Here is a 25,641-nt window from a genome sequence, read left to right as displayed (position 1 = left end):
CATGCCCAGACCTGACCTTTATTGTCAGGAAGAAAGGATTTCACCTTCACAGGTCTCCAGATAGTATGCCAAGGTACATGAAGTCACTGGGCTAAGTAGCGGGCAGGTAGAGAGAGGGACAGGGATAGAAATGTGCATGGTAACCAGTGAGGGGATAAAAGGCTGATCAGGATTACAGGAATGCATGTGTGTCAGGGCAAAAACCTGAGTTCTTAGTACCACTCTTAGGTTCTGCCTCTGCTGATGGATGGGGACTCTGCTGATGGATAGGGCTGTAAATAGTGACTGTTGCCTCTATTCATGTGGAAGGTTGGCCTTGCTACTGATGCCTTTACTATCTGAGAATTAGCTTACCTAAAGTCATATCCTGCAGGGGAAAAAAGACCAGAAGACATAAAACCAAAAATGTAAACCTGTGTCCAAGCCTAAACAGAGGGGAAATTTCTTCTCCTCATCTCCACTAAAGTTCTAATTACCCAATGTTTCACTTTTTTTGAGTGCAACAATCTATTGTGCTGATGTCATTCACAAACAATTGTAATCCAACCCTCTTTGGACCATCTTTAAACTCATGGCATCAAGAGACTTTTAGGGAATATCTCAAGTGAATGAGAATTCTATCCATGGATTAAATTACTTACAGCTACACTAGCATCACATGGTTTTTGTACAGAGAAAGTACTGCTTATCTCTGTCTCCCTATGCAGTCCAAGGCCAAATTATCAACCACAGAATAAATGTTTTCTGGATGAGAAAACAGAAGATAAAAACCCAGAGGACTCAACCCCTTCAAAGATGAACATGTTCAGGATCCAGACTTTAAGATAGGAGTCACAGAAATGAGAAATCTCTTATAACTCTGTTTCCTCTCCAGATATCTCTCACAGGGTGCCTTGAGTCAAATGCGAGTAAGTGTCTCTGGGACTTTATTGTGTCTTGTGCGAACATTTCCTATTGAGATACAAACAAACTTTTATATGCACATGATAGATCACAGTGACAGGTGAGCATATAATGTCATCAAAACCCAATTTATTGAACCAATGATTACCATGCTTGCTTGCAGCATATGGGTAACCCCATACCAGCACATCACTAAAACATCTCATCATAGGTTGATGCAAACTTTGCCACAGAGGTATAGAGTTTCTTCTTTACTTAATCCACAGTAATTCATATATTCTAAGATACCTCCTGAACTAAGACCAGTGAAGGAGGTTAGTAGCTCTGCATGAAGGAGTGGGTAAAAATTCAAGAGATGGTCTGATGATGATGCTTTCTCCTTTTGTGAGTATCCCTGGACAGAACTGATTTCAATAGTTTCTTGAGTAGCCACAGGTGCCGCAATTGTTGTGTGTGTTATGCTAAAGAAATAGTGCTCCACAACAGACCTGTCCAAGAGCTCTGCAACCTCCTCTATTGTAAAAGAACCAGGTTATTAGCCAATTCCTCTGGATACTTGGTATGACAGAATTATCTAAAGACTGTGAGACTCCAAGAGACTCATCTACATGGGCTCTGTGCCTGAAAGGCCCAACTGCCATTTGAGCCATATATGTGGAATGAGACTACTACTCTTTTGTTTCTTTAGGAATTAAGAGAATGGGTATAGTCCTTAACTGGTACCCTGGATATCCATGCTAGCTTTGCTCTACTGAGATAACAAAAATCATAGCATGGAGGCCCTGGTACAATGGATCCAATTCACAAGAAGCAGAGGAGGAATAAAGAACTTTAATCCACCCTGGAAAATGAAGAAGATTCATATATATTGAAGAGATTTTTATTAGGAATAAGATGAAAGGTTAACAGGTTGAATTCTTTGCTGTGAAACACACTGGATGTGTTTCCAGGATCAGGATGTGTTATGAGGAGGAATGTTCTTTAGTCACCAGACCTGTAGTGAACTTGGTGAAATGTGGGGCTTCTTTTGGACCACAACCCAATGCCTCTTTGGAGGCTGAGCCAAAAGGGTGGTTTGTTTGTGGGACAGAGGGTGAGATGGGAGTGAGTGAGACTAGGTTTGAAGCTGGTTAATTGGGCTCCATGTGTGTGGACTATGTTGGGGAGCTGCAGAGCAACATGTCTCTTGTTCTGGGTAAATCAGACCTCTATGCCTGGCCCCAGAGTGTGTGAGCAAACTATGGCTATGGTTGGGGTTGGATTAAGTTGCTGCTCAGGAACACAAGAATGACTGCCTTGTTCCAGCTGTACCCCAAAGCTGGGTTAACATCCAGATGACAGAACAATGGAATATCTGGATGGAACAAAATTGTACTCACATGTGTTCACTCCAGATAGAACACCCATCTCACCTGGAGAAATACTGAGGACTCGTGAAAGAGGGAGGGAGAAACTGAAACCTGGAGTGGAAGGTAGATGTTCCAGCCCTTTGAAAATTCTCTGACTCATTATCTTCCCAACGACTTTATTTTTGTATCACTTTTTCTTTCTTAGTCCAAGATACTGAGGTGTGCCTTAAAAAAAGACAACATCCTCCCTTTCATTTTACTCACAAGAAAAGTGCCAGTGACTAAACCACCAACCAAAGAGTACACATGGAGGAACCCATGGCTCCAGCTGCATATGTAGCAGAGGATGACATTGTCTGGCATCAATAGGAGGAGAAGCCCTTGGTCCTGTGAAGGATTGTTCCTGCAGTGTATGGGAATGCTCGGCATTGAGGTGGGAGTGGGTAGGAGTGGATTAGAGCCTGGAGCCCAGGGAGATTGGCTCCTACAGGTTGGGGTCATTGCTGACATGCCAATCATGCCTTGAGGGAGGTTCAGTTATGCTGAAGAGAGTGTCCCTGTGTAGCCCAGCTCATCTACTTCTAATACCTGGAGTTGGTATTCACTAGTTCCTTTTGCTTAGCTGGTCTTTCCTACAAATCACACACATATGTCACAGGCTCATGCACACACACACACACACACACACACACACACACACACACACACACACACATGAAAGTTGTCCTTCCCATTAACCAGCCAAGAAGCTTTTCAGACCTTTAGGCTAGGAAGTAAGTTATAACAGTTTCCCATCTCTGCCCCTTACCCTCCTGTTTATCTATGGTCTCAGCTGCAGGCAGAGAAACCAAAACCATAGTCTGATAACCAGGAAGCTCTTTAGAGTTTTAAGAATTTTGAAAGAATCAGAGGTTTCAACCTTCATCCCTAAGTAGAGGTGTAAGAAGAGAGCTTCTGTGCCAGTCCCTGCTATTCTATGCATGGCAGACAGCAATTCGTTCCAGGGCAGTTGGGTGCCTCTCATTTTTTCGGGATATGATGGTTGTTGGAAGAGCCTTGGGATCCTGATTGTATTCACTGGGTCTTCTGAATCCTGGTTTTCTTTCTTTAATAGAAGCCTGCTCTCCAGGAGGCAATTAACTCATGTAACCCTGTTCAGAAAACTCTTGAGGACACCCTGATATAGGAGTTGGATGGAATTCAGGAGGTCTTTTGGTACATGTCCTTGGTAGGAGAGAATCTACTTTCTACACAGGTGTGTACTATACTTCTGGAACTTTCTCTACCTACAGTACCATGCCCCCATTTTGTTTACAGATACCATTTTGGGGACATTAGGAAACTCCTATCCCAAGATCTGTTGTTTGTAGGCCATTTCTGGAGATAATACTCCTTTGCCTGTATACCCCAGTGTGCTGGTCAGGAAGTGGTCTGCTCCTCCTTAGCACTTCCATCACACCTCAATGGTGAAAATGACTCCATTTTCTCATGAGTTTCTTTGTAGAATATTTTAACCATGCCCAGAGATGCCATAATTCCAGTGTCCCTCAGCTGTGGGATATTTTAGAAAGTTGGATTCCATGTCTTACTATGGTCAGCTGCCAAAGTGTGGGCAAAACCAAAGGCAGAGAGCACTCTTGTCTAACCTTGCCATACTTCTGTCCTGATGTCATTTCTTTTCTCTCACTCATGGAATGGGTCACTGTCAGCATCTTGGAAACTGGCTTTTCTTCCACTGCTTGCCCTACTGTATGGAAATCCCAGACCCACCTGTACTACTTCACCCTGTACTACCCACCTCTCTGGTCTTTCGGTCACAAATGATCATTGCTCTATGAAGCCCAGAGCACTACCACTGGATCATCATTTCTACAGGACAGGAAATGAGTTCCTTTCTTGAATCCTAATCATCTTTCTCACACTTGTATGAAAATCCTCAGTTCTTCCTCTTTTCTTTATGGCATGTGGGGTCAGATATTTCTGAATCTCTTCAGGATTTGCTGAGAGGAAGAGGGACGGGGAAGCAGACAGGAAGCGTATGAAGACAGAACAGAATTTCACCTGGCTTTCTTAGTGGTGCCTCTGGACAGGTGTCAGAATTGGCCTGACCAGTGACTTAGGACCAAATGTGTTTGGAAGGATGAATCACCTCACTCTGCTAAAGGAGAAAAGACAGCTAACCTAACCTTGGGACAGAAATAGGAATCCGTGCTGTGCCAATGTCACTGGACAAATCATTTGAAAAGTGTCAGGTGACAGCATGTTGCATATCTCAGTGTTAAGTGCTCTTTCTTTGAATCTGTAATGAGAGGTTCCATCCGGGTGACGTCTGGTGTTTCTGATGCAGTCTGGCTTTAGTCAGTGTCATTGTCGATAGTCACGATAGTCACACAAAATCTGCTATCAGTTTGTGCCTCCAGCTGTGCTGGCAGAACAGGTTTTTAGCTTTTGTAAACAAATGTGGTGTCAGTCTTTCTTGGAGTCTTTCTTTCTTTCTTTCTTTCTTTCTTTCTTTCTTTCTTTCTTTCTTTCTTTCTTTCTTTCTTTGACAGATATATACTGTAGCTATGCTCATGTATGTGAATGAGGCTGAATTCTCTTTTGGGGAGGATGGGGGGATAAAGAGATGGGGGAATGAAAGAAAAAGACAGAAAGACAGACTGACTTTAGCATTCGCACACTGTATGAAGTAGCTAATGCTACAGAGGGAGGGGTGGGGAATAGAGTACAAAAGGCAGGAATCATGAAAGAACAAAAACAGTGGTTGGACTTGTCTTTTTCATTTTCTTTTTCTCTTTCAAATTTATTTTAAAGGAAGAGAGATACATGTACAGATTTTTAAAGGCATTTTGGCATAACACTATATGAATATATTTTTGTCAGTACTTAATTCCTTTAGAAGTTTGATAGTATGCATTGAAATCTACTACTTACCATAAGCATAAAGTACATGTAGAACAGAACATAACATGGAAACAGTCAGAGTTTTCTTGGTGTGTATAGATTAAACATAATGATTTTTGAATAACAAAAATTGCCACAAGGCTATATTCTTATCTCTTGGATTATTAATGATTTAAGGTCCAGGAGTACCACACTCTGAGAGACTGCTATACACCTATTTTTTTTCCTCAGAAGGACTGAGGCTTTCACTTTTTGGCCTTTGTTTTTCTTGAGCTTCATATGGCCTGTGAGTTGTTTCTTGGTTATTCAGAGCTTTGTGGGGCTAGTATCCAATTATCAGTGGCTCCATATTATGTCTGTTCTTCTATGACTGGGTTATGTCACTCAGGATGATATCCTCTAGATGCATCCATTTTCCTAGGAATTTCATAAAGTCATATTTTCTGACATCTGAGTAGTACTCCATTGTGTAAATATACCACAATTTTTGTATCCATTCATCTACTGAAGGACATCTAGGTTCTTTCCAGCTTCTGGCTATTATAAATAGGGCTGCTATGAACACTGTGGTGCATGTGTCCTTATTGTATGCTGGAGCATCTCTGGGGTAAATGCCCAGAAGAGAAACAACTGGGTCTTCAGGTAGGACTACGTCCAATTTTCTGAGGAATCACCAGACTGATTTCCAAAGTGGTTGTACCAGTTTACAACCCCACCAACAGTGGACGGGTGTTCCTCTTTCTCCGCATCCTTGCCAGCATCTGCTGTCATCTGCGTTTTTGATCTTATCCATTCTGACAGGTGTGAGGTGGAATCTAAGGGTTGTTTTGATTTGCAATTTGCAAATTCATCTAGAATAACAAAAACCTAGAATATCGAAATCCATCCTCAACAACAAGAAAATATCTGCGGGCATCACCATCCCTGACGTCAAGCTAAATTACAAGGCAAGTGTGTTAAAAACCACATGGTACTGGTACAGAGACAGGCAGGTTGATCAGTGGAACAGAATAGACGATCCAGAAATGAACCCTTATACATATGGTCACTTGAATTTTTACCATGGAGCTGAAACCATTCGATGGAAAAAGGACAGCCTCTTCAACAAATGGTGTTGGCTCAACTGGCACTCAGCCTGCAGAAGAATGAAAATAGACCGTTTCTTATCTTTTTGTACAAAGTTCAAGTGCAAGTGGATCAAATATCTCCACATTAAACTAGGTACACTGAAACTATTAGAAGAGAAAGTAGGGAAAACCTTTGGACACATAGGCAAAAGAGAAAGTTTCCTGAACAGAACATCAATGGCTTGTGCTCTAAGACCAGGGATCGAGAGGTTGTATCTTAAGGCAATAATGCGGAAACCTCTAAAGAAAGATGATTGGCATCCTGCTTTGGCCACCATGGTTATAAACAGACATCCCCATCAAATGCACGTGCATGTGCACACACACACAACACACAATTTCGGTACATTTTTATTTACTGACAGACCTTTTTGATTCACATCCTGGGAAAGAAAAAGTGTCTTGATCAATTGCCCTTTTCTGTCTCTGTTTTCACAGGGGAGTTCCGAATCCTGAGGTAATAAGGACATTACTTGAACCCAAAGTTACCATTGTTAGGTGGTTCTAACCCCATCACCAAACACTAAGAGCCACAAGGCAGTCTGCACTGTGTGTTCTCAATACCTCTGGAGTTTGCTGTGCTGCCTCCATGTTTCTAGGTCAACCCAACAACACATCAATATACAGTATTCTATGTGCTCATAAAATTCCAAAAATGGCTTAGGATATCTTTCAGGATAGACATCTAGACTCTCAACAAACATCTCCTGCTGTGTACTGGCTTATCCTCTGGTCTTAGTCAAGGGTTCTAGAGATAATGGTGCTACCCAGAAGCTCTTGACATTTCTAGGTTACTTTCCTAATTAAAATATTTTCATGCTGTATAGAAATCTGTGGAACAGATAGTGCTGAGTCATGATGTGTTTTTGAGATGCTTTTGATATTCTGAGGAAAATGTTGGAACACCGGACTTTGCTGTCAGGTGTTTGCAGCATTATGACCGAGATGGCCAGTCTCTGTTAGATCTGACTCCTCCCCTCAAGATACTGTCAAATTCAAAATTTCTACCTAAGACGTAAAGCAGATGGGTAGTTTAGGGTACCTATTGGCAAAGCATGTGCTTTGCAAGGGCTTCTTTTGGAGTGGTGGATGATTTTCTGCATATGACTTTTGTCCTCCAGTGATGAATATTGAGAACCTTTTACTGACTAGCATTTGTTGAGTGCATTGGGCCCTACCAGCCTCCTGAAAGACCCATGTGCTCAACAAACCTTTGTCACAAACATGAGGTAAACATAATTTCATCTTCACTGCTTTTACACGATTTGTCTCATGCTAAGGAATATTCAGCTGGAGATGTTCTTCCTGTGAAATCTCATGTCTCAGAAAAGTCCCAGAATGATTTGTAAGTGAACTATCTATAGTAAGATTCTTTTCTTCTCCATTGTTCCATACCCTATGTGACCTGCAGGTCAAAACATATTCCCATGGCCAACAGTAATATTGAATTTTGAAGATTTTGTAGAATACATGCAACTGAAAAGAACAGACATCACCAGCCCTGGGTTTCAGATTTTACATCTTTCAGTTAATGAGTTTTCTATAAGAAGGTGACACTACACATACCTTTCCCTGACACGGTCTTGATCGCTGTTTGTAAATAGATTCCTGTGCATTGTCTAGGGAATCCTAGTGCACGGAGGAAGTGCCGCAGAGTCTGCATAGGAAATGTGCTCTGAGACCCTTACATTCATTCTCTCCTGTCAATAGAATCCCAGGTGGCAAGAGAAGAAATGAATGCCTTACTTCCACATGCCCCAAATCATTAGATTTCAGTAAAGGTGGTACCTATTTCCTCTATGTTTAATGTTTGATCAAATGGCTCCTGGTTTTGAAATATTCAAATGTGCTCAGGCATAGAGTCCTGGCCTTGATAATTAGGAATTGTGGGTCCTTGCAGAGGATGTATCATGGTACAAAGGGTGACAGAGCTTAGTTTTTGCAGCCAGGGCAGCTGGAGAGAGGGACAGTTTAGTAGCATGCATGATGACTAGTGAGTATAGAGAAGTGTGAGTATAATCAAAGGCGAGCAGATGTTGGTACACAAACATAATTCAGTGCAAGAAACAAGGGTCTCAGTGTGTCCTTCATGTTCTGCTGCCGACTGTTGGATGGATGCCCTGGAATGAAGGCAATGAAGGAGGGTGGAGGGTGTGCTCTGTGATTTTGAAAGGGCACCATGTCAGACAAGGTCTTTACTGTCTATTAATTTGGCAACCAGGGCCCGGGAGCAACAGAACCAGGAGTGTCAGGCACAAGAACTCCAGAAATGAAGGGAATAAATGTAAGCGTGTTGCACCCATGTCCAGATAAGAATAAAGGGAAAAATGTACCAAACATGTCCACGGAACTTCCATCAAACCGTGATATTCTTTATATACTACCAGCCTTTTCGTGGGGACAGTTATCTTCTTAGAAATTGCAGACCTACCCTCCTTTTGCTCTCTCCCCAAATCTGTGGAAGTAGGAGAATTTAGTATAATGACTCAGGTAAGCCTATGGTTGGCCACTGAATGAGGTTCATGAGGGCCAGGATACGTCAACCATGGAATGTATGTACTGAAAAGAAGCCCATCACAGGTTCACAGCCCTTACCTGAACCATTATTTGTGGATTGCAGAGAGGAAAGGTTGATGGAAAGCAGTGGGAGAAAGGTAGTACTCACTGATACCACAGAAAGAGCATCACTGCACACAAAGTAATGCTGAGATATCTCATGGGATACTGTGGGAATTGGAGAAGGGCACATGGAAGCTTCTGGAACAAAGGTGCCTGTATAAGGATAGTGTAACTCATGAGGTAGAGAGAGGCTCTTTTGAATGGACAGAGTCCTGGGGAGTATTAAAGGTCAGGTAAAAGCAACATACTTGTGGCCTTGGTATAAAGTGCAGAGGCAGAAGAGAGCCAGCCACACAGTGATCTCTGAAACTACACTTAACTCAGCTTTGTAGCCTGTCTTTCTGTGTTGTTAAAGAGTAGAATTTTCTAGCATCCTTACCTTTACTTTCTATGAGGTTCTGCTGGTAGTTCTCTTGACATTCCCCCCTCCCCCTGATATCTCAGGTGGCTGGTTCTGCTAGCTGTGATCCTAAACTCAGAACTGCAGAAATCCCAGCTGGCTTGTTATTCTAATGTTGCCTGAAGCCACTTTCTGGTCTTCTGACACTTGTCCTGTTCAGTTTCTCACAGGTGTCATCCTAGAGATGTAGAGAAGTGAGTCTCATATGCACACATACCTGGCTCTTTCAGTAAGTCTCAGTTAGGGTGTTCGGGAAATATCAGAGTATTGTCATCATGGGAAATGACTACATAAGCCTGGTTTCTATCAACACAGCACAGACACTTCTCTATGGCATCTCAAATAAACAAGTTTTCCTAGTGGCACTGTTGTCCCCAAAACTCTAGGGTCCACTCAGTAGTCTATTTACTCCACAGAGACTCCATTTTCCTTTGGAGGATGCTGGCATCTCAGCTGCCGCACATGGAACAACGAGAACAGACTTACAGGCTGCCAACTCCACATTTCAAGTATCTTCATGGTCATGAGACTTATAGAGTCAAGCTTTGTCCAAAAACCACCACGTCTGCGGCCACCAAATGCTATAATTTTGACACTTGGAAAATGCTCCTCTCTGTTATGGTTGAAGTGGATCCTGAGAGACACCTTGTCCTGTATCCTATGGTTTCAGGTAATACTTTGGCCTTTAGGTCTGGTTACCTGAATATTCACTTCATGTCAAAATTACCCCAAGACCTGTAGGCCGTCATGGTATGTGAGCTCCCTGTTCCCTGAAAGGCAGTTTGACCCTAGGACATTGAACTCCAAGGGAATAATGAAGTGTTCTGGACTCCCAGATCCTTCATCCTCTCTCTACACAGAACACCTGAGCAGGCACCTTGTGTTGTGTCTGATAATCTCCCAGTGATGAAGTCTTCAAGGTCTGACTATTACTTCGGGTCTCCTAAATAGGAAGATGAGGATGAGGATGAGTAAGAGGAAGAGAAGAGAACTGACACCTCAAACCAAACTCAGCTCTCTATCTCCGTATGGGCATGTGCATCTTAAGTTCTTCTTAGCCTTAGCATTTATCCTCCATTGTGGTTTGAAAGAGAATGACTCCCCTAGGCTCATATATTTGAGTATTTTGTTACAAAATATTGGCACTGTTTGAAAGAGGGTTGGCCTTGTTTAGAGGAAGTGTGGCACTGTGGATGGACTTCGAAGTCTCAAAAGCCTAGTCCATGTCCAGTGTATCCCTGTCTCCTGGCTGCCTGCACATATAAACATAGAACTCACAGGCACTTCCCTGAACCATGTCTGTCTGCATGCTTCCATTCTCACCATCATTAAGACTATGTATCAAACCTGTGAAATTGTAAGATGGCCCCAACTATGTGTTTCTTTTACAGGAGTTCATGTGGTCATGTTGTCTCTTCACAGAAAAATAACACTGACTAAATTATCCTCCGAGCTACAGAAGCATTGGTTCTGCTTTCACAGGTGCCTAAGGGTCACTCAGCGGAGCTATGGCTCAGGCAGCTGCCATTATACACATTCTTCTCCAATGGAGGCCGTACTCTTCACTCAAAATTGTGTGCCAGCATGAAACAATCTGAAAGCTAACTCCTTACAATTGCTGACCTGTGGTTTTCTTATTCATACTCAGAAGAATAAGCCTATGTGAATTTTTGTGAATCACGTGAATACGCAGGATACTCAGGGATTTTGGCAAGGACTGACCAGTCACTTCCTGGTCATTCACTGTGGCCAGTTCTGCAGTGGAACTTAAAAAAGCTTCATCACTTTTGGAATTTGATAAAGAATATTTATTGCACAGAAAATGATAGGACAGGGTATGTTTTGAAGATTTCCCCTCTGAAGGAAGTGAGCTTTACTGAGATGTGCAGAGTTTCACGTCAGAAGTGTCGAGTACATGTGAGAGGCTGAGTGCAGTAGGAACAGAGTCCGACTACAAGCGTGGCGTGGTTCAGCTGGCTGACGTGCTCAGCAGGGAGGGAGGGAGGAGGGAGGGAGGGAGGGAGGGGACCACTGGAGACAGATAGCCTTGTGTTTCAGTTGCAGGCATGCATAAAAACACCAGAGCAGGCTAATAACATTGTGAAAAGAAACCAAAGTTGGAGCCTATTCCATGACTATCAAAACATGTGCTTCAAGAGGAAATGTTCCCTCTGCAGCAAGCTGTTCACAAGTCTCTGCACATATGCAGAGCAAGGATGGACCAGACATAAAAGGAAAGCAAGAAGGGCTGTGTGAGCACGTGTGTACACATGTTTACACATATGTAAACAATATCAACAATAGGACAGAATCACAGGCTAGAGCTGAAGAAGTAATCCATCATGTCTCAAACTTGAGGATACTGCTGTTCTTGCAGAGGACCTGGATTTAACTCACAGCACCCACATAATGGCTTACAACCACATATGCTCTCAAATCTAGGGAACCCAACTGCTCTCTGGCCTCCAAGAACTGTTAAATTCACACAATTCACAGAATCCAAATGGGGTTATTCTTCTGCATATGAATATGCAGAAAATCATAGGTCAGCAACTGTAAGGAGTTAGCTTTCGGATTGTCTCAGGCTGGCACAGGAGTCTGAGTGAGGAGCACGTCCTCTAGTGGAGAAGAATTAAACCTGTCTGACCAAGACTGTGCTGTTATCTATCTGGGAAACAACTGGTACAATAGAGGAGGCCATTGGAGACAGTGAAGTCTACCTTAGTGACTTACTTGCATCCTATGAAGGTTACTTAACCTCAGATTCATCCTGGAAAAAGGAAAATCTCATTGTATGTACTGAAAACACATCCGTGTAAAAAGTTTGCGACCTCTGGTGAGCAAAAGTATGGACAATACTACCTGATCAGCAATGAGACAGAAAGAAACCCAGACAGCTGTTCATATTAAAATTCTAAATGCCCAATGGGTGGTCATAAGGAACTTGGCATGAGCACCCAGCCCTCAAAGAGAATGATTTTAAACACCACGGGCCTAGTGGTCTCAGAACTTCACCAGTCAATGGCTAATGTTAGTCACCCCTAAGCATATGCTGGGTCACCTAGAATGTAAATCTAATAAAACATTTCACGGCCCATCACTCCTGATCATTCAACAAGGTTTCTATATCCCAATAAGCTTTAATTAAAAGTATCATAGCATAACACTTGTTTGAAACTGGATCCGGGACAGAGTGACAACAACTCTAGCCAGAGCATAGAGATGGCAAAGTGAAGGGAGAAAGTGCAGTCATAATGCTTCCTTGTTGAAGTATCTTACACAGACAGCTTAAGATAGGAGATACAAGAAAGGAAGCAGGAAGGAAGGAGAAGGAGAGAGAGAGGGGGGAGGGAGGGGGAGGGAGAGAGAAGGGGAGGGAGAGAGAAGGGGAGGGAGAGAGAGAGGGAGAGGGAAGGGGACAGGGGGAGGGAGGGGAGGGGAGAGGGGGATGAGGGGGACTGGGAAGAGAGACTGAGAAAGAAAGAGGGACAGAGAGAGAGAGACAGAGAGACAGAGGGGGTGGGGAGAAAAGAAAGAAAGAGCCCAAGACTTCCACAAAGTCCTAGCCAGGAAGAAAACATACACAGATCCTTACCCTACAACAGTGACAAACTACTTGCTCCAGACACCTTATGCTATCAAATAAAGAACGAGCACCACGTATTGGTTCCTTCCTTTTGAGTTGAGGGTCAGTGGGCCCTATCATTGCACTTGTGTATTTCCAGATCTTAACGGCGAGATTATCATTGTGAAGACACTACATATTTTAGATGTAGGGCGTAGAAAATTCAAGGTGATAGTAATCTAGAAGCCTCAAACCCAGTAGTCAGCTTTCTTAGAGCTTGAAGTTTTAGTTTATGCTACCAGGGGAAAAGTGTTTCCCATAGTTTTAGCTCTCTGTCAATATTCTGAGCTACAACAAGGTCTAGCCTGGAGAGATAGGCCCAAAATTCTAATCTGGGCAGGATCACCAATCACTCTATTTTTGGATTTAAAATCTTTTCCACAAGAACACACACATGGTCCCATTAAATGGGCAAAAAGCCTTCATGAAGAAATAATCAATTAGCAAAATGGTTCCAAAATGGGAAAATGAGGCACAGTTACAACTAAATTGAACCACTCAAACCTCAACAGTCCAAAAGTGCTTTTTGTCTGGGATGCACTTATAATTCTATGGGTTCTTAAAGGCCTGGACAGATAATGCTACTTCTGCCTCTGACGTCTACAGAACAAGGATCTCACTTTCTAGGCTCAGGGTAGCATCTGTCTTATATCTGCTGCTCTTTTGACAGTGATTACATATGGTACTTATGTTTTTAAATTCCTAGTGTCTCCATACCAACTGAGACCACACCCCTACCAGTAACCTTTGGTTTCTCTTGAGGGGCTCCAGTCCAGCCATATGATCCCAAACCTCAGATTCTCTCCACGTTTTCTTCATACCTTCAAAACCAGGACCACCTTGGCAATGGAAAAACGGGCTTCGTGTTTAAGAACACTTATTTGTGTTTAAGATGCATTTGAAAAGGGTAAGATTCATTCCCAAAATCCACATGGTTGTTTAAAACAATGTCTATTTTCATTTCCAGGAAACCTCAATTTCTCTCCTGATCTCTTTTAGCAGCAAGTGCTTGCATGGTGCACAAACATAGTACAGGTAAACCCTCTTATTAAAATGTAAAGAATAAATGTGGTAAAATCATGTAAAGTCTGTATCATGTGGGAAACTCTTGCACATTACCATATTCAAATGAAAGCATGAGGTGCAGACTTTGTCCCCTTGACTGTGGCTTCTGTGTGCTGATCCTGAGGTCATACTTCCAGGAGACTCTGCTTATGATTCTGGTCTCATCTCAAGCACTACTAACTTATCGGCTCTGTTAAACAGCATGGATTTTATGAGTGAAACAATGTTTTCACGTTAGTGGAGCTGCACAGTGCCACGGGTTCTAGTTTTCAAAGCACAGTGTTTCCAGCTAGTGGTCAATTGTTCAAGTAGCTAGTCTGTGAGAATTATTTCAGATTTCCTTACAACATCCGGGAAGTTTCTACACCCATACACACATTCTCAAGGAGAGATATATAAAGACACAAACTTTGATTATCACAGTCCCTGCCACATGAATACACATGCACAAGAGATACAGATGCACAAGTAGAAAAATAGTTGAATAAACAGACACATCTATGAAATATACTCCCCCAGTGCCATGAGTTCACACATAGACATATGTTAGGCACAGACACAGTCACATGTGAACACTGATACATGTATATGTGCACACAGAAAGATAGAGACACATACCCAGGCACATAACCTGCACTCACATGCAAAGAGGCAGAGAAAACAAAATTCCAATATAGACACAAATGGATTTCCAGCCTCTTAAATGCGCCCTCTCAACTACACAGGAACACATGCACACATTCATGCCTGTCTGGCCAGTACATATTTGAAAAGTCTTTTGAGTGAGGATGATTATAGGAAAGGTAGAAAAAGATGCAAGAGACAGGTATAGGGGGCTAGAGGTCTATATCACTTCAGCAACAGGTGTATTTCTCATAGCCTTTTTATATTACATTACCATGGGAAGCAAGAAACAATTTTGCTAAAATTTATACAAGATACATGTCTCCATCCCCCAAACATCTGTTTCTTTCACCAAGGCTGATAGAATCTCCAGTCCTTATTCTTGAGCCTCATGAGCCCCTTAACAGCAGGCCAGACAATCTGCTCTGACACACCTTGCCTAAGACTGGCAGGCAGACCTTCTCTCTCTTTTTTCCACTCTGCATCAGAGAACCACAAACAGCTCCTGACACACATCATACTTGTAATGAGCACACAGACACACATCTCCACATATATACAGAAACTAGGTAGTGAGTTCACAATGTGCTGTAGTATAGACTCAGGACCCTGGGATATTTCACTCTGTCTTGAGTCAGAATTAAGAGCAATGACCATCTCTGAGAAAAGGTGAAGCGTAATTTGGTGACTTTCCATAAGCCCGGCTGCTGTGTGGAATGGGAGCTCCAGGGAGGAAAGTCAGAGTTAGGAACATATTAGAGTTCTTCTGAGCATGCAGGGAAAACAGTACCCTAGAGACAGAGTGTGGTAAAGACAAACAAAAGCTGAGATCTCTGGGGAGTGCACAGTTGGGGCAGGGTCTTGCATCCAAAACTGCTGCATGGAGATGAACTAGTGGGGTTTCTTGGAGCTAGAAGTTCTAGGAGGAGAGAGAAAGTATTGTGATTTGTTTGGGTGGAAACCTGGACCTGAAAAAGGTTGGAACTCATGAGCCCTTATTATCCACACGCTCTGGAGTCTGAAGTAGTGCTTCCAACTTTGATAACATTCTATTTCCTGACAAGGCTGCCTCCGAATGAGTTTAATTCAGCCAGCTGACAAATTACGGAAATCTGCACCACATGTCTATGAGGTCCAAACAAAACAGTACAGTCATTCCACACATGGACATTGTGATCATTGTGATGACGACTCTGGGTATTGGCCTGTGCAGAATATACAATACTGCAGGGAGGGAAGGAGGGCACAGGCTACGGTGATCATGAATCTGCTCGTGCTGACTGCGGCCCTGACTCTCCTCCCTGTAGCATCATCAGATAAAATAGATTTAATGGTCTATGCTGATATCCACAAGGATGGCACGTTTCCTGCTACTACTGAGAAGGTGAGAGACCGGTAAATGCCAAGAGCGAAATCTGGGGCCTTTGGGTCATGACCTTGGACTTAGTGAGTGTCTGAGGTCACTGATGGTATGTACATGTTTAATTATGTGGCATTCCTCATGTTACCTGCCGGCCTATGGCTTCTACCATCATCTTTCATCTCCCCACAACAGAGAGGCCACCATCCCTGTCTTACAGATTTATCTGTCACACACTCTGCCATAGTAACAAGTGCTTCTGCTGTCGTTCTGTAACTTTGAGACCCTCCTTTTTAACCCAGAAATTTGAGTATTTCTAGAAGTTGTTTCCAATGAAAGTACCATGTAAGGGAATGTGCCCACATACAACATTGATGCTTTGAAAGGGCTGATCATTACTGGGAGGAAAGGTCAGGAAGGGTTTTCTTCCCAAAAGTTAGCAACTTATGGCATGTCTTATTGAGAAGATGCAAGGGGTATGAGAGGTCCAGCCATGCTTCCATACTAGCACTGATGAATAGAGGTGCTTGACCGTGTCTTTTCCATCTGTTTATGTGTTTTCCCTGGAAACCAAAGAGCTTCTGTATCAAGTGAGATACAGGGCTGGTGTTTGGCAACATGTGTCCACCAATGAAGTTACAACTCTAGCTCATTGGGGTGTCTTTCAAAATTGCACACTACTCAGAGACCTCACATCCTTTCTGCAATCAACAAGCTGGGTAGCTGCTTCTCATGATCTTGGCTAACCAGGACCTGTGACCTAATTCTACCTTGTCCTTTACATATAAAATGCCATTTCTTCATCCTACTTGCCTTTCTCAAAATCAGAAAAGCCAGTCACCACAACTCTCATCTTGGTCCTGGGTCCTAATACATAGGAGGCAGTCAAGATTTTGTGGATCCCAGAAATCAGGACCAAGAAGAGGTAGGTGCTGAGGTGATGTAAAGCCTGTGTGCTAATATCTGTGAGGTCATTTTGTCAAGGTAGTGACAGAGACTTAATTGAGTACTCATAGTTTGTTTTTTTAAACATTAACGAGTTAGGTTCTTGCATGAATATTTCTGACTGTTGTGTGAACCAGGGACTGGAATGCAGTGTCCATTGATGGGTGAGTAAGGTGATTGTGACTATTAATGATCCCACAGTCTGTGGGTGCTTGGTGCAATCTTCTAGTCATGAGTGTGCCACTCTGAGCTCTGTCCTCACCACATCATAGCTCATTTTCTGGGCGACTCTCAGTTCCTTGTTTAGGACCTCTAAAAGGGCAAAAGGTAGAGATTCTTTTAGGAACTTCATTTCTCTACAAATTCCTATTCTAGCTTGCCTGGCTTTGTCTAGGAATGGTAGAGAGGATCCAATTATGATTCAGCCTCCTGCTCTCCTTCCAGTACCTCAGCAGCCTTCTGCCTGCATTGAAATACTACACAAGCCCTACCCAGCCTCTGATACCACTTTGTCTCTAGCCTAGAAATAATTTCTTGACCCTGAATCTTGGCTTAAGTATGATTTCTTTTCTAGCTTCTAGGAAAGTGGTATATAACTCATTGGGCTGGAAACATGCCTATTCCTTCAAAGAAGAAGTCCAGCCCACTGCCACCTTTCAAATTTGTTATTAATGCTATTGGGAAGTTGGAGATCAGGATGAAGATCATGTAAGTGTGCATATTTTGGCAGACATATCTGCTTTTGGCAGAATTGTCTTCACCCTATTCTTCTCACACGTGCTTTTTGATCTCAGATAGAATCTCCATTGCAACATGAAATCCATCATGTGTCTTTCCTAACCATAGAAATGATGCTCCCGGGTACAGTTAGCTGAACATAAGTGCATTTATGCTGGCTTCTTGATAGTAAAAAATCAAGAAGGGGCTTATGGAAGTCCAAGATTCTGTCATTTAAGAGGTGTCATTGAAGACATATTTGGTGATTGAGGGTATATGTGTGTGCAAAGTATTGTTCAAGTGGTCTAGTGTGTTCCATGTATGACAATGTCCTGGAAAAAGGAGTGGACTACTCATTGTTTCTGCACCATTGTGTTTTATGCTTCTCTGGGTCTGACTTGGGGCACACACGGATCATACATGGTTATGGCCAGCTAAGTCCTAAGGCTGGTTCCAGACCTACATATGTTGGAAAAAAATGTCTCTTTTGATGCAGTGGTCTGGAACATGATGTATGCTGGGAAAAAACAGGAAGCTACACTAATGTGAATCACTTTTCAACTCTATTGTAGGAAACCCATTGGATGTATTTTGTTCAAACAACATGTAGATGACTTCTCAAAATACCCTGGCTTGTTTAAAGCATGTAAGTTCCCACATCTATAACTCTGCTTTTCCTTAGAGACTTCTAAGGAACCCAGTGAACATATATGTATCCTGTTTCCACAGGGTCAAAGCACTACATTGTCATCTATTTTCTGATCACAGAAGATTTTGCCCTGGCATACTACAAAGATAACTTTAAACATCCAAAGTATATAATGACGATGCTCATGGGTGTGTGAGTTTATGAGAATTTCTCATGATGTTGTGAATCAATGGGTCCAGAGTATGTTCCTTCTTTCTATCATTCATAGTGTACTTTCCACCTGGTGACAAATCCTGGAACTCTGGGGATTTGACAGAGAATGATTTCCAAGCTCTTATCTGTTCTTCTCCTCAGTCATCACATGAGCACTCCTGATGTCCAAGTTTACTGATGCCCAGGTCTGTGTTTAGTTTTTACACACATAGCCTTGAAACTTTTTCCTGCCATTGTTTCTCCAAAAAAAAAAAATCTAGTGGGACTCCCTTGCTTTAGGTATCACTGATTTCATCCAAGATTGTGAAGTTTTCTGGATAGCAGGTGTTGAGTGCTGACATGTGGAGCCCAGAGTCCTACTGAACATTCTATTGCACATCACAGGATCCTCTCTTAACACTCAGGTCTGAGGTTATGAACTCACAGCCTTGTTCCAATTTAAAAGAGATGGGAAAGTAAAACAGTTGCACAGAAAGTCAATTTATAGGTTCTCACACTGCTGGAGGACTGAGAAAAACAAACTCAACAATTATCCTTTCTTCTTCCTTCAGAAAATTTGAAGTTTATTGAGAAAACCAAACAACTAAAATAAAAATAGGCATGTGTGTACTTCTGGAGGACAGATTGTTCATCACATCCTAGGAAAAGCAGTTGCCATGGGTCATTGTCCCAATCTGTCCTCATGACCACAGGCTTGCTTTAGACAAGAAGGTAGAGATGGTGTGTCACTAGTTCCAGGAGGAGTCATGACCCCCACCTTTCCCAGTCCTCTAGCACTGGAAACCTGTGTTCTACATTTAGCCCCACAGCTCTAACTGTACTTCACACCTCTTTAGATGTTCTGCAGCCACTCTGCTCTCAACAGTTCTACTTCCCTTATACACTCCATGCAAACTGTCCTACCCACTACGTTTCTCATTTCTCCTCAATGAAGACTCTGCAGCCATGTCATGTAAACAGGGTCACTCAGGTGTTACAGAACAGAGCTTGGACATATGGAGAAAAACGTCTCTGTTCCTATCTTCAAGACCAACACTCCAAGTTCTTGGTACTGTAAGGTTTTATGTCTTGCTTTTTCTTTCTGACTTTCATCTTCTGCATAAAATATTACTGTTGGCCCCGTAGTATGTAAAGACAAGTGGGATTATCTGTCAATATAAATATTTGGGGTAGGAGTGAGCAACTCAGGACTATGTTCACAGGTGTGGGCATGGTTGAAGTGTTCTAGACTAAAATATGCACACGGATAGGGCCAGTCACTTGTGGAACTCTCCCTCCTTATGATAAGCAAGCTGCAAAACTCAGCATTTTCCTTTAGGAAAGAGTGTAGGTTGTATCCTGATTCTACCTGTACATTGAATTCTGCATGTGCCCCCCACTTCTCATGTCTTTATAGGTGAGATCCTTCTTCTCAGAAGACTCAGTGAGCAACCCCCCTGAGACTTCCACCCCTACTCCAGACCCATCTGCTGAGGAGACACTTGTCCCAAATCAAATAAAACATAATTACTTCCTGACTCTTCTCACCTGGCTGGACTCTTATACAAACTTTGAGTTGGGGCCACATTATCCCTGGACTTATTTTTCTTAGTTCCTAGGAAATCTAAGAGGTACCTCGGTGGCCTGTAGCAAAATCTCTCACTTCCTAAGACTTCATTTTACTCTGCTACTTGGACTGGGATCTTGAAGTCCTACACACTGTCACTCTATGTATCCTACAGGTCGTTCTCTGGTTGTAAATCCACAATCTCTGAAGCTGTATGAACAATTTGTGATAAACACAGGCCTGAACAAAACAGATATCCTCAATCCTGCTTGTGATGGTAGATATTGAATTGTTTCTCATTTCCTTTTTTTCTGTAAGACATGTCCACAGACACACTCTTTAGTTCAGTCTGTCTTCTTTTGTTTCTGCAAATAGAGTCTTGTGAGTGACATGAGAATCTTGGTGCATGGAGAGAACTCATCAAACAGAGGCTGCCAACTGCCACCTTCTGAACTTGAATGCAGAACTTCTTCCTTTTTCCAAGACCCCAGTGCCCATTCCTATCCCCTCATGCACCCATTCAATAAATCTAGTCCCTTTTTCTTGGCACATGTGTGATAGTATAGTGTGTCCCAGTTTTGTTGTGATTAGGTGAAGGCAGATGATAAGAATTGAGAATGATCTTAGAGGAGGGAAAAGGTATTTTTTGCATTCATGGGTCTTCATAGAGGGGCATCCCAGGAAACAATGTCATGAAGCAAAGTATCAGTCAAACTGGGTGTGTGTACAATGGACAGCACTCCTGCCTCTCTACTTACTACAGAGGGAGAAAACATTGAGTTTATAGGTCACAGTAAAGTAGGCATAATTTGTTTATGTTGATTTCTACTACCAAGTCTATCTAGTGTTCTGGCCTTGTTTTATTTGTTTGTTTTTCCTCTGCTCTTATCATGTGGAGGGCAGAATATATGAAGAATAAAACAATGAGAAAGATAAAGAATTTTTCAGTGTCTCTAAGAAGTATTTCTACTGGTTTCTAAGTCTTCTAAGGGCAGAGAGGATCTGAGCCCACAACTAAAATACAAGAATGGGGAGAAAAAATTTCAGCATCATAAAACTCAGACATAAGGAGGGGAAGACCTTATTCCCATAAAGTTGCAGAGAAAATATCTCTTCTTTTTTTTTGCATCAGTATTCATTTACTGGGCACATTATTCACATACAAAATGCAAACATCTCCTGCCTGGATCACCTTACCAAATTTCTAGCAAGCAGGAACATTTGAAGACAAAACTTAGGGTACCTTGAGGTCAGACTTTGGAGAAGGTTACTGAAGGCCAGGCCACCTTTCCCTAAGAGGTGTAGTGTGAAAAGTGAGTTCATATACCTCATCTTATATTCCTGACATGGGAACCAGTTTCTGAATAAAATAAGTAGCCCCAAAGTTGACTCATCATTGAGAAGTCTCACCCAGGAAAAGAGAAGAATTACTCTTTTCTGGATGCCTGGAATCCCTATTACAGTTGACACTCAATATTCTATAGTGTGCCATGGAGCCAGAAAACATAGGCAGCTTGAGTAGAAGGTCATATATAATATTCAGAGAGGAATGGAAGGACTTTCAGGAACCATCATAGGTTAAGCTAATAACTAGCAAGTGATCTTTCTGAGATGATCACCATAGATTGAAATCTATGATGGAACTACAGTAGGTCCAGTAGAAAATCATCTTAGGAAAAATTACTGCTATTAATATTCCTTTACTTTTATTATTAAACATATATGACAATCACTAAGTGTTTGTTCACCCTTTTGGACAGATCTCTACACATCTATGTAAATGTATTGTCTTTTAGTGATACTATATAGAAAAATAGATGACTTCTCAATTCTTTATGATGATCCTATAGGAATTTCTAAAATTATATCAGTATTTATTAATCTTTTCTATAGTGGAACTGATATTAGATCTTTTTCTGATAGTCAAAACTGCAATGAGAATTCTATCAGTCTCCCATGAGTCAGAAGTATGTTGCTTCTATATAGTAACCAGACTTTGTACTGCTCAGAGCACATTCCAAGAATTTGTAAAACTATTATCCAAAGGTCATCAAAAAGGAAAAAAATTATTATAGATTCTAGGACAGAATATAAAATATTGGCTGTGTTTGTGTATACAAAACTTCACTAATAACTTAGTCATGTTATTTATAACTATCAGTGAACATGTAGATCTCTGACAGGTGGTGAATGTTTAGCCAGATAATTACTCCTAATGAATATGCATGTGAACATTCACTGTTATAAACTTCATACTTGATTTATGATTTTAATTTATGTAAACTTGTGATAAACATGTGTTATGAAATGTGTATAAGTGAAGAGTCAGAACTGAGCTCAGGGGCTGAGGACAAAGAGAAGAGTCAGAACTGAGCTCAGGGGATGATGTTTTTTGGACAGAACACTTCTTAGATGAAGAAAAGAAAGAATTTCCCTTATTTCCCCTTTTCATTCATTTTGTTTCCTTTCTTTTCTTTGTTGTTTTCTTTTCATAACAAACTTTTTACAACTTTTTAGGTGCTATAATCAGTTTTCACAGTGTTTCTTTTTATTTCTGTGACTTCTACAAGAAGGCTGAAAGTCAGAGGAGCAGTTTCTGATGAGATAGAACAAATGCCACATCACTTCATCTTCTGCTGTTAGGCTATAGGTTGTTAGTAGACTAAGACAGCAGCTTTTTACCCCAGAAAAAGTAAAAAAGCTTTTAGGACCTTTTAGAAAGTTTCACCAGTATTTCAGTATAGTTAGAAAGCTAGAATATCCAGAGAACATCAGTCTTAAAAAGCCATCCCAGATTCCCATTTCAACCCTCTCCAGGCTTGGAGGCCCCTGACCTGGTCTAAACATCAGGTTGAATAACCTCTTAACCTCATTTTGTGTTTGGGGAATGGAAATATGGAGGAATATTATCAGAAGACTACAAACTAGAACAAAACAACCCACATACATAAATAAATATATCACAAAGACACACATTTCTCTGTGTACTAAATTTTAAATTTTGGAAAATAAGTGTAAAATAAAACTTTTAATGTCATATCTTTATGGTGTCAATGCATTCTTCAACTTCACATTTTACTCAAAGCAAATATAAAGACTTTGTCCCTTTCCCCCTGTATGTTCTTGGCTCAGTCAGGCTTCCTCTGGTCCTTCTAGAACCTACTGAATGTTTCTATGACCTGTAGTTCTTTTCTACTTTATTTTTATGGCTCATTTTCTTCACTTCCTTCAATTATGTTTGAATGCCCCCTTTGTGCAGCTAATTTGAGCAATTCCATTGAATCTATAAACATGTTCTCTGGCTACTTGCTCTTGACCTTGTTCCATGTGAAGCTTCCCCATCCATGTGCCACTCTTGTAATAGTATAATTAGAGGAATTCAACACCCAGTAGACTGAGAAACCAGAGTTTATACAATTAACAACACAACCTGTAAGGAGAACTAGAGATAGAGGTTTACAGGAAATCAGTGGAGAAAACCATTTTGGAATGGGATCATTAAACCTAGCTGGTTCCAACAACCTCGCCAGCACCTGCTGTCTTCTGAGTTTTGGATCTTTGGCCTGATGTTCTTGATTAAGCTATTATGACCACCCTATCTATAAATGCCATGTAAACTGTAGTCTGCAGTGAGGCACCTAAGATTCAGCAGCATCTAAAAGGTAACCATGCTGAGGTTTGCATGTTCACAAAACGGCATAGGTGTTTTCTTCCCTCTGAATCTTTGCAAGACAGTCCTTTATTATCTGCTATGTTCTCAGAATTCTTTCCTTCCCATCTATCACAGAAGCCTGTAGCTCTGATTAGCCAATGGATTTTCTAGACCAAACTTCCAATGCCAATCAAAACACATGATCAAGTGTGTCACAGAAATTTTCATTGCATGGCACTAGGTTCTACATTAATTGCTATTCTACTTCTGTGATAAAACACCAAGACCCAAAGAAGAAAGGGGCTCCTTTGGACTTACAGTTTCAGAGGAATAAGGGCCCTGATGGTCTCCCACAATCGTGGCAAGTTTTTAAAGTAGCCCACCAAAATTTAAAAAAAAAATGGCTGAAAGCTCATGTCTCGAACCACAACAGAAAACTTCTAGAAAATTTAAAATTCCATGTGTCTTAAAATAAAAAGTCTGCTCCTCAGTGACATACTTCCATGAAAAAGTCCATAACTCTTACACCTACACAAAAGGTCTACAATCTGGGAGCTAAGTATCCAAAACACCTGAGCCTATGAGGGCCATTGTCACTCAAATCTCCATATACAATGAAAACAATCCAAGAAACCAAGGAAATTAAAATGCAGTGAACATGAAAAACTTTCCATTCGTCACCTGACTCAGTATCCCTGAAATTAAAAAAGGGGGAGAGAGAAATGAGGGGACACACATACACACAGAGAGAGGAGGTAAGGAGAGACAGTGAGACAGAGGTAGACAGAGACAGAGAGATAGAGACAGGGAGTCAGATAGACAGAGACAGAGACGGGGTGGAGAAGGAGAAACAGAGAGAGAGAGAGAGAGAGAGACAAAGAGACAGAGTGAGACAGAGAAAGAAACAGAGAGAGACACAGTGAAAGAGAAAAAGGAGCTGTGAAGAAAGAACAGTTTCACAACTGTTTTCATTATTCTTCAAAATAAATGGAGACAGTATAATTTAGCTAAACTCAGTTTGCATAGTAGGATCTCATTGAATTCTTGATCTTCCTATCAATATTTCACAAATGATGAAATTAAGGTGAGGCCACTGCACCAGGCTTCAGTTTTCCTATTAATAATTGCTATATTAACTGAGCATTCTAGCACAGGGCACATCTTGGCCTCACTATAGTATGTTGTATACAAAAGAAGCAGCGGTCAGCACTGGAGGCGTAAATACACGAACCAATGAGCCTGAACCTCCAATTGAAAAGCACAAGGGAACCAAAAGTGTTGGTCATCAGCATCTTTAAGGGTCCTCCGCTTTTTGTACTGACCACTTGTGATTCAGATCCTCTTTATTCTGGAATGGAGGGTCCAGAATAATTCACTTCTTGCCTCAAAATCAAGGTAGTCTATTGAGAAACAATATCTACTCACCAATATTTAGTTGATATTCCAGAGTTATTGATTTTCAACTCACTCCAGCCTGCATAGTTTTCAGCCTGATATTCTTGTTTAAGCTATTGTGATCTCTCTCTATATAAATGACATGCAAAATTGTAGTTGCAGTGAGGCACCTAGGATTAAGTAGAATTTAAAAGGCGACCATGCTGAGGTTCACATTCAACGGTAGTAAAGGATGCCACCAGAAGTGGTGAGACCAGGAGCTGTGAACATATGGGAATCTTTAAGAAACTTTAAGAGTTTTCACCAATATTGCTTGTAGATATGTAGAGTTCTTAAACCTGGGTTCCTGTAGGGATAAAGATGCCATTGCAGGACTGGCACCTGTTTCCAGATTCTCTGCCAGCTGGCTCCCACTTCAGGACACTGAGGGTCAAGCAGTACAGAATAGGGAGGAAGAAGGCAGAGATTTTCTTGGTGAGGGAGCTGTCCTGAATCAGCCAGGGAAGCTTATCTGTAAAGTCTGAACGCAGGGGGCCAAGGCCTCCTTG

At 41.7% G+C, this 25,641-nt stretch overlaps 1 protein-coding gene across 1 annotated transcript in view; it reads right to left on the bottom strand.

Annotated features, from left to right (window-relative positions):
• Window positions 1-350: 350 nt before the first annotated feature.
• Window positions 351-25,641, bottom strand: part of OBP2B (odorant binding protein 2B) — a gene marked incomplete at both ends in the record, with an annotated part of 45,359 nt that continues 20,068 nt past the window's right edge. Inside the window, one exon of the mRNA XM_080927371.1 lies at window positions 351-367. Coding sequence (XP_080783497.1) covers window positions 351-367 — 17 coding nt within the window. The remainder of the gene's footprint in view (window positions 368-25,641) is intronic.

The sequence above is a fragment of the Micromys minutus genome (assembly GCF_963924665.1).
Source record: "Micromys minutus genome assembly, chromosome: 13".
Lineage (NCBI taxonomy): Eukaryota > Metazoa > Chordata > Mammalia > Rodentia > Muridae > Micromys > Micromys minutus.
The sequence above is the reverse complement of the archived record's forward strand: the minus strand, read 5'-3'. Positions and strand labels throughout refer to the sequence as shown.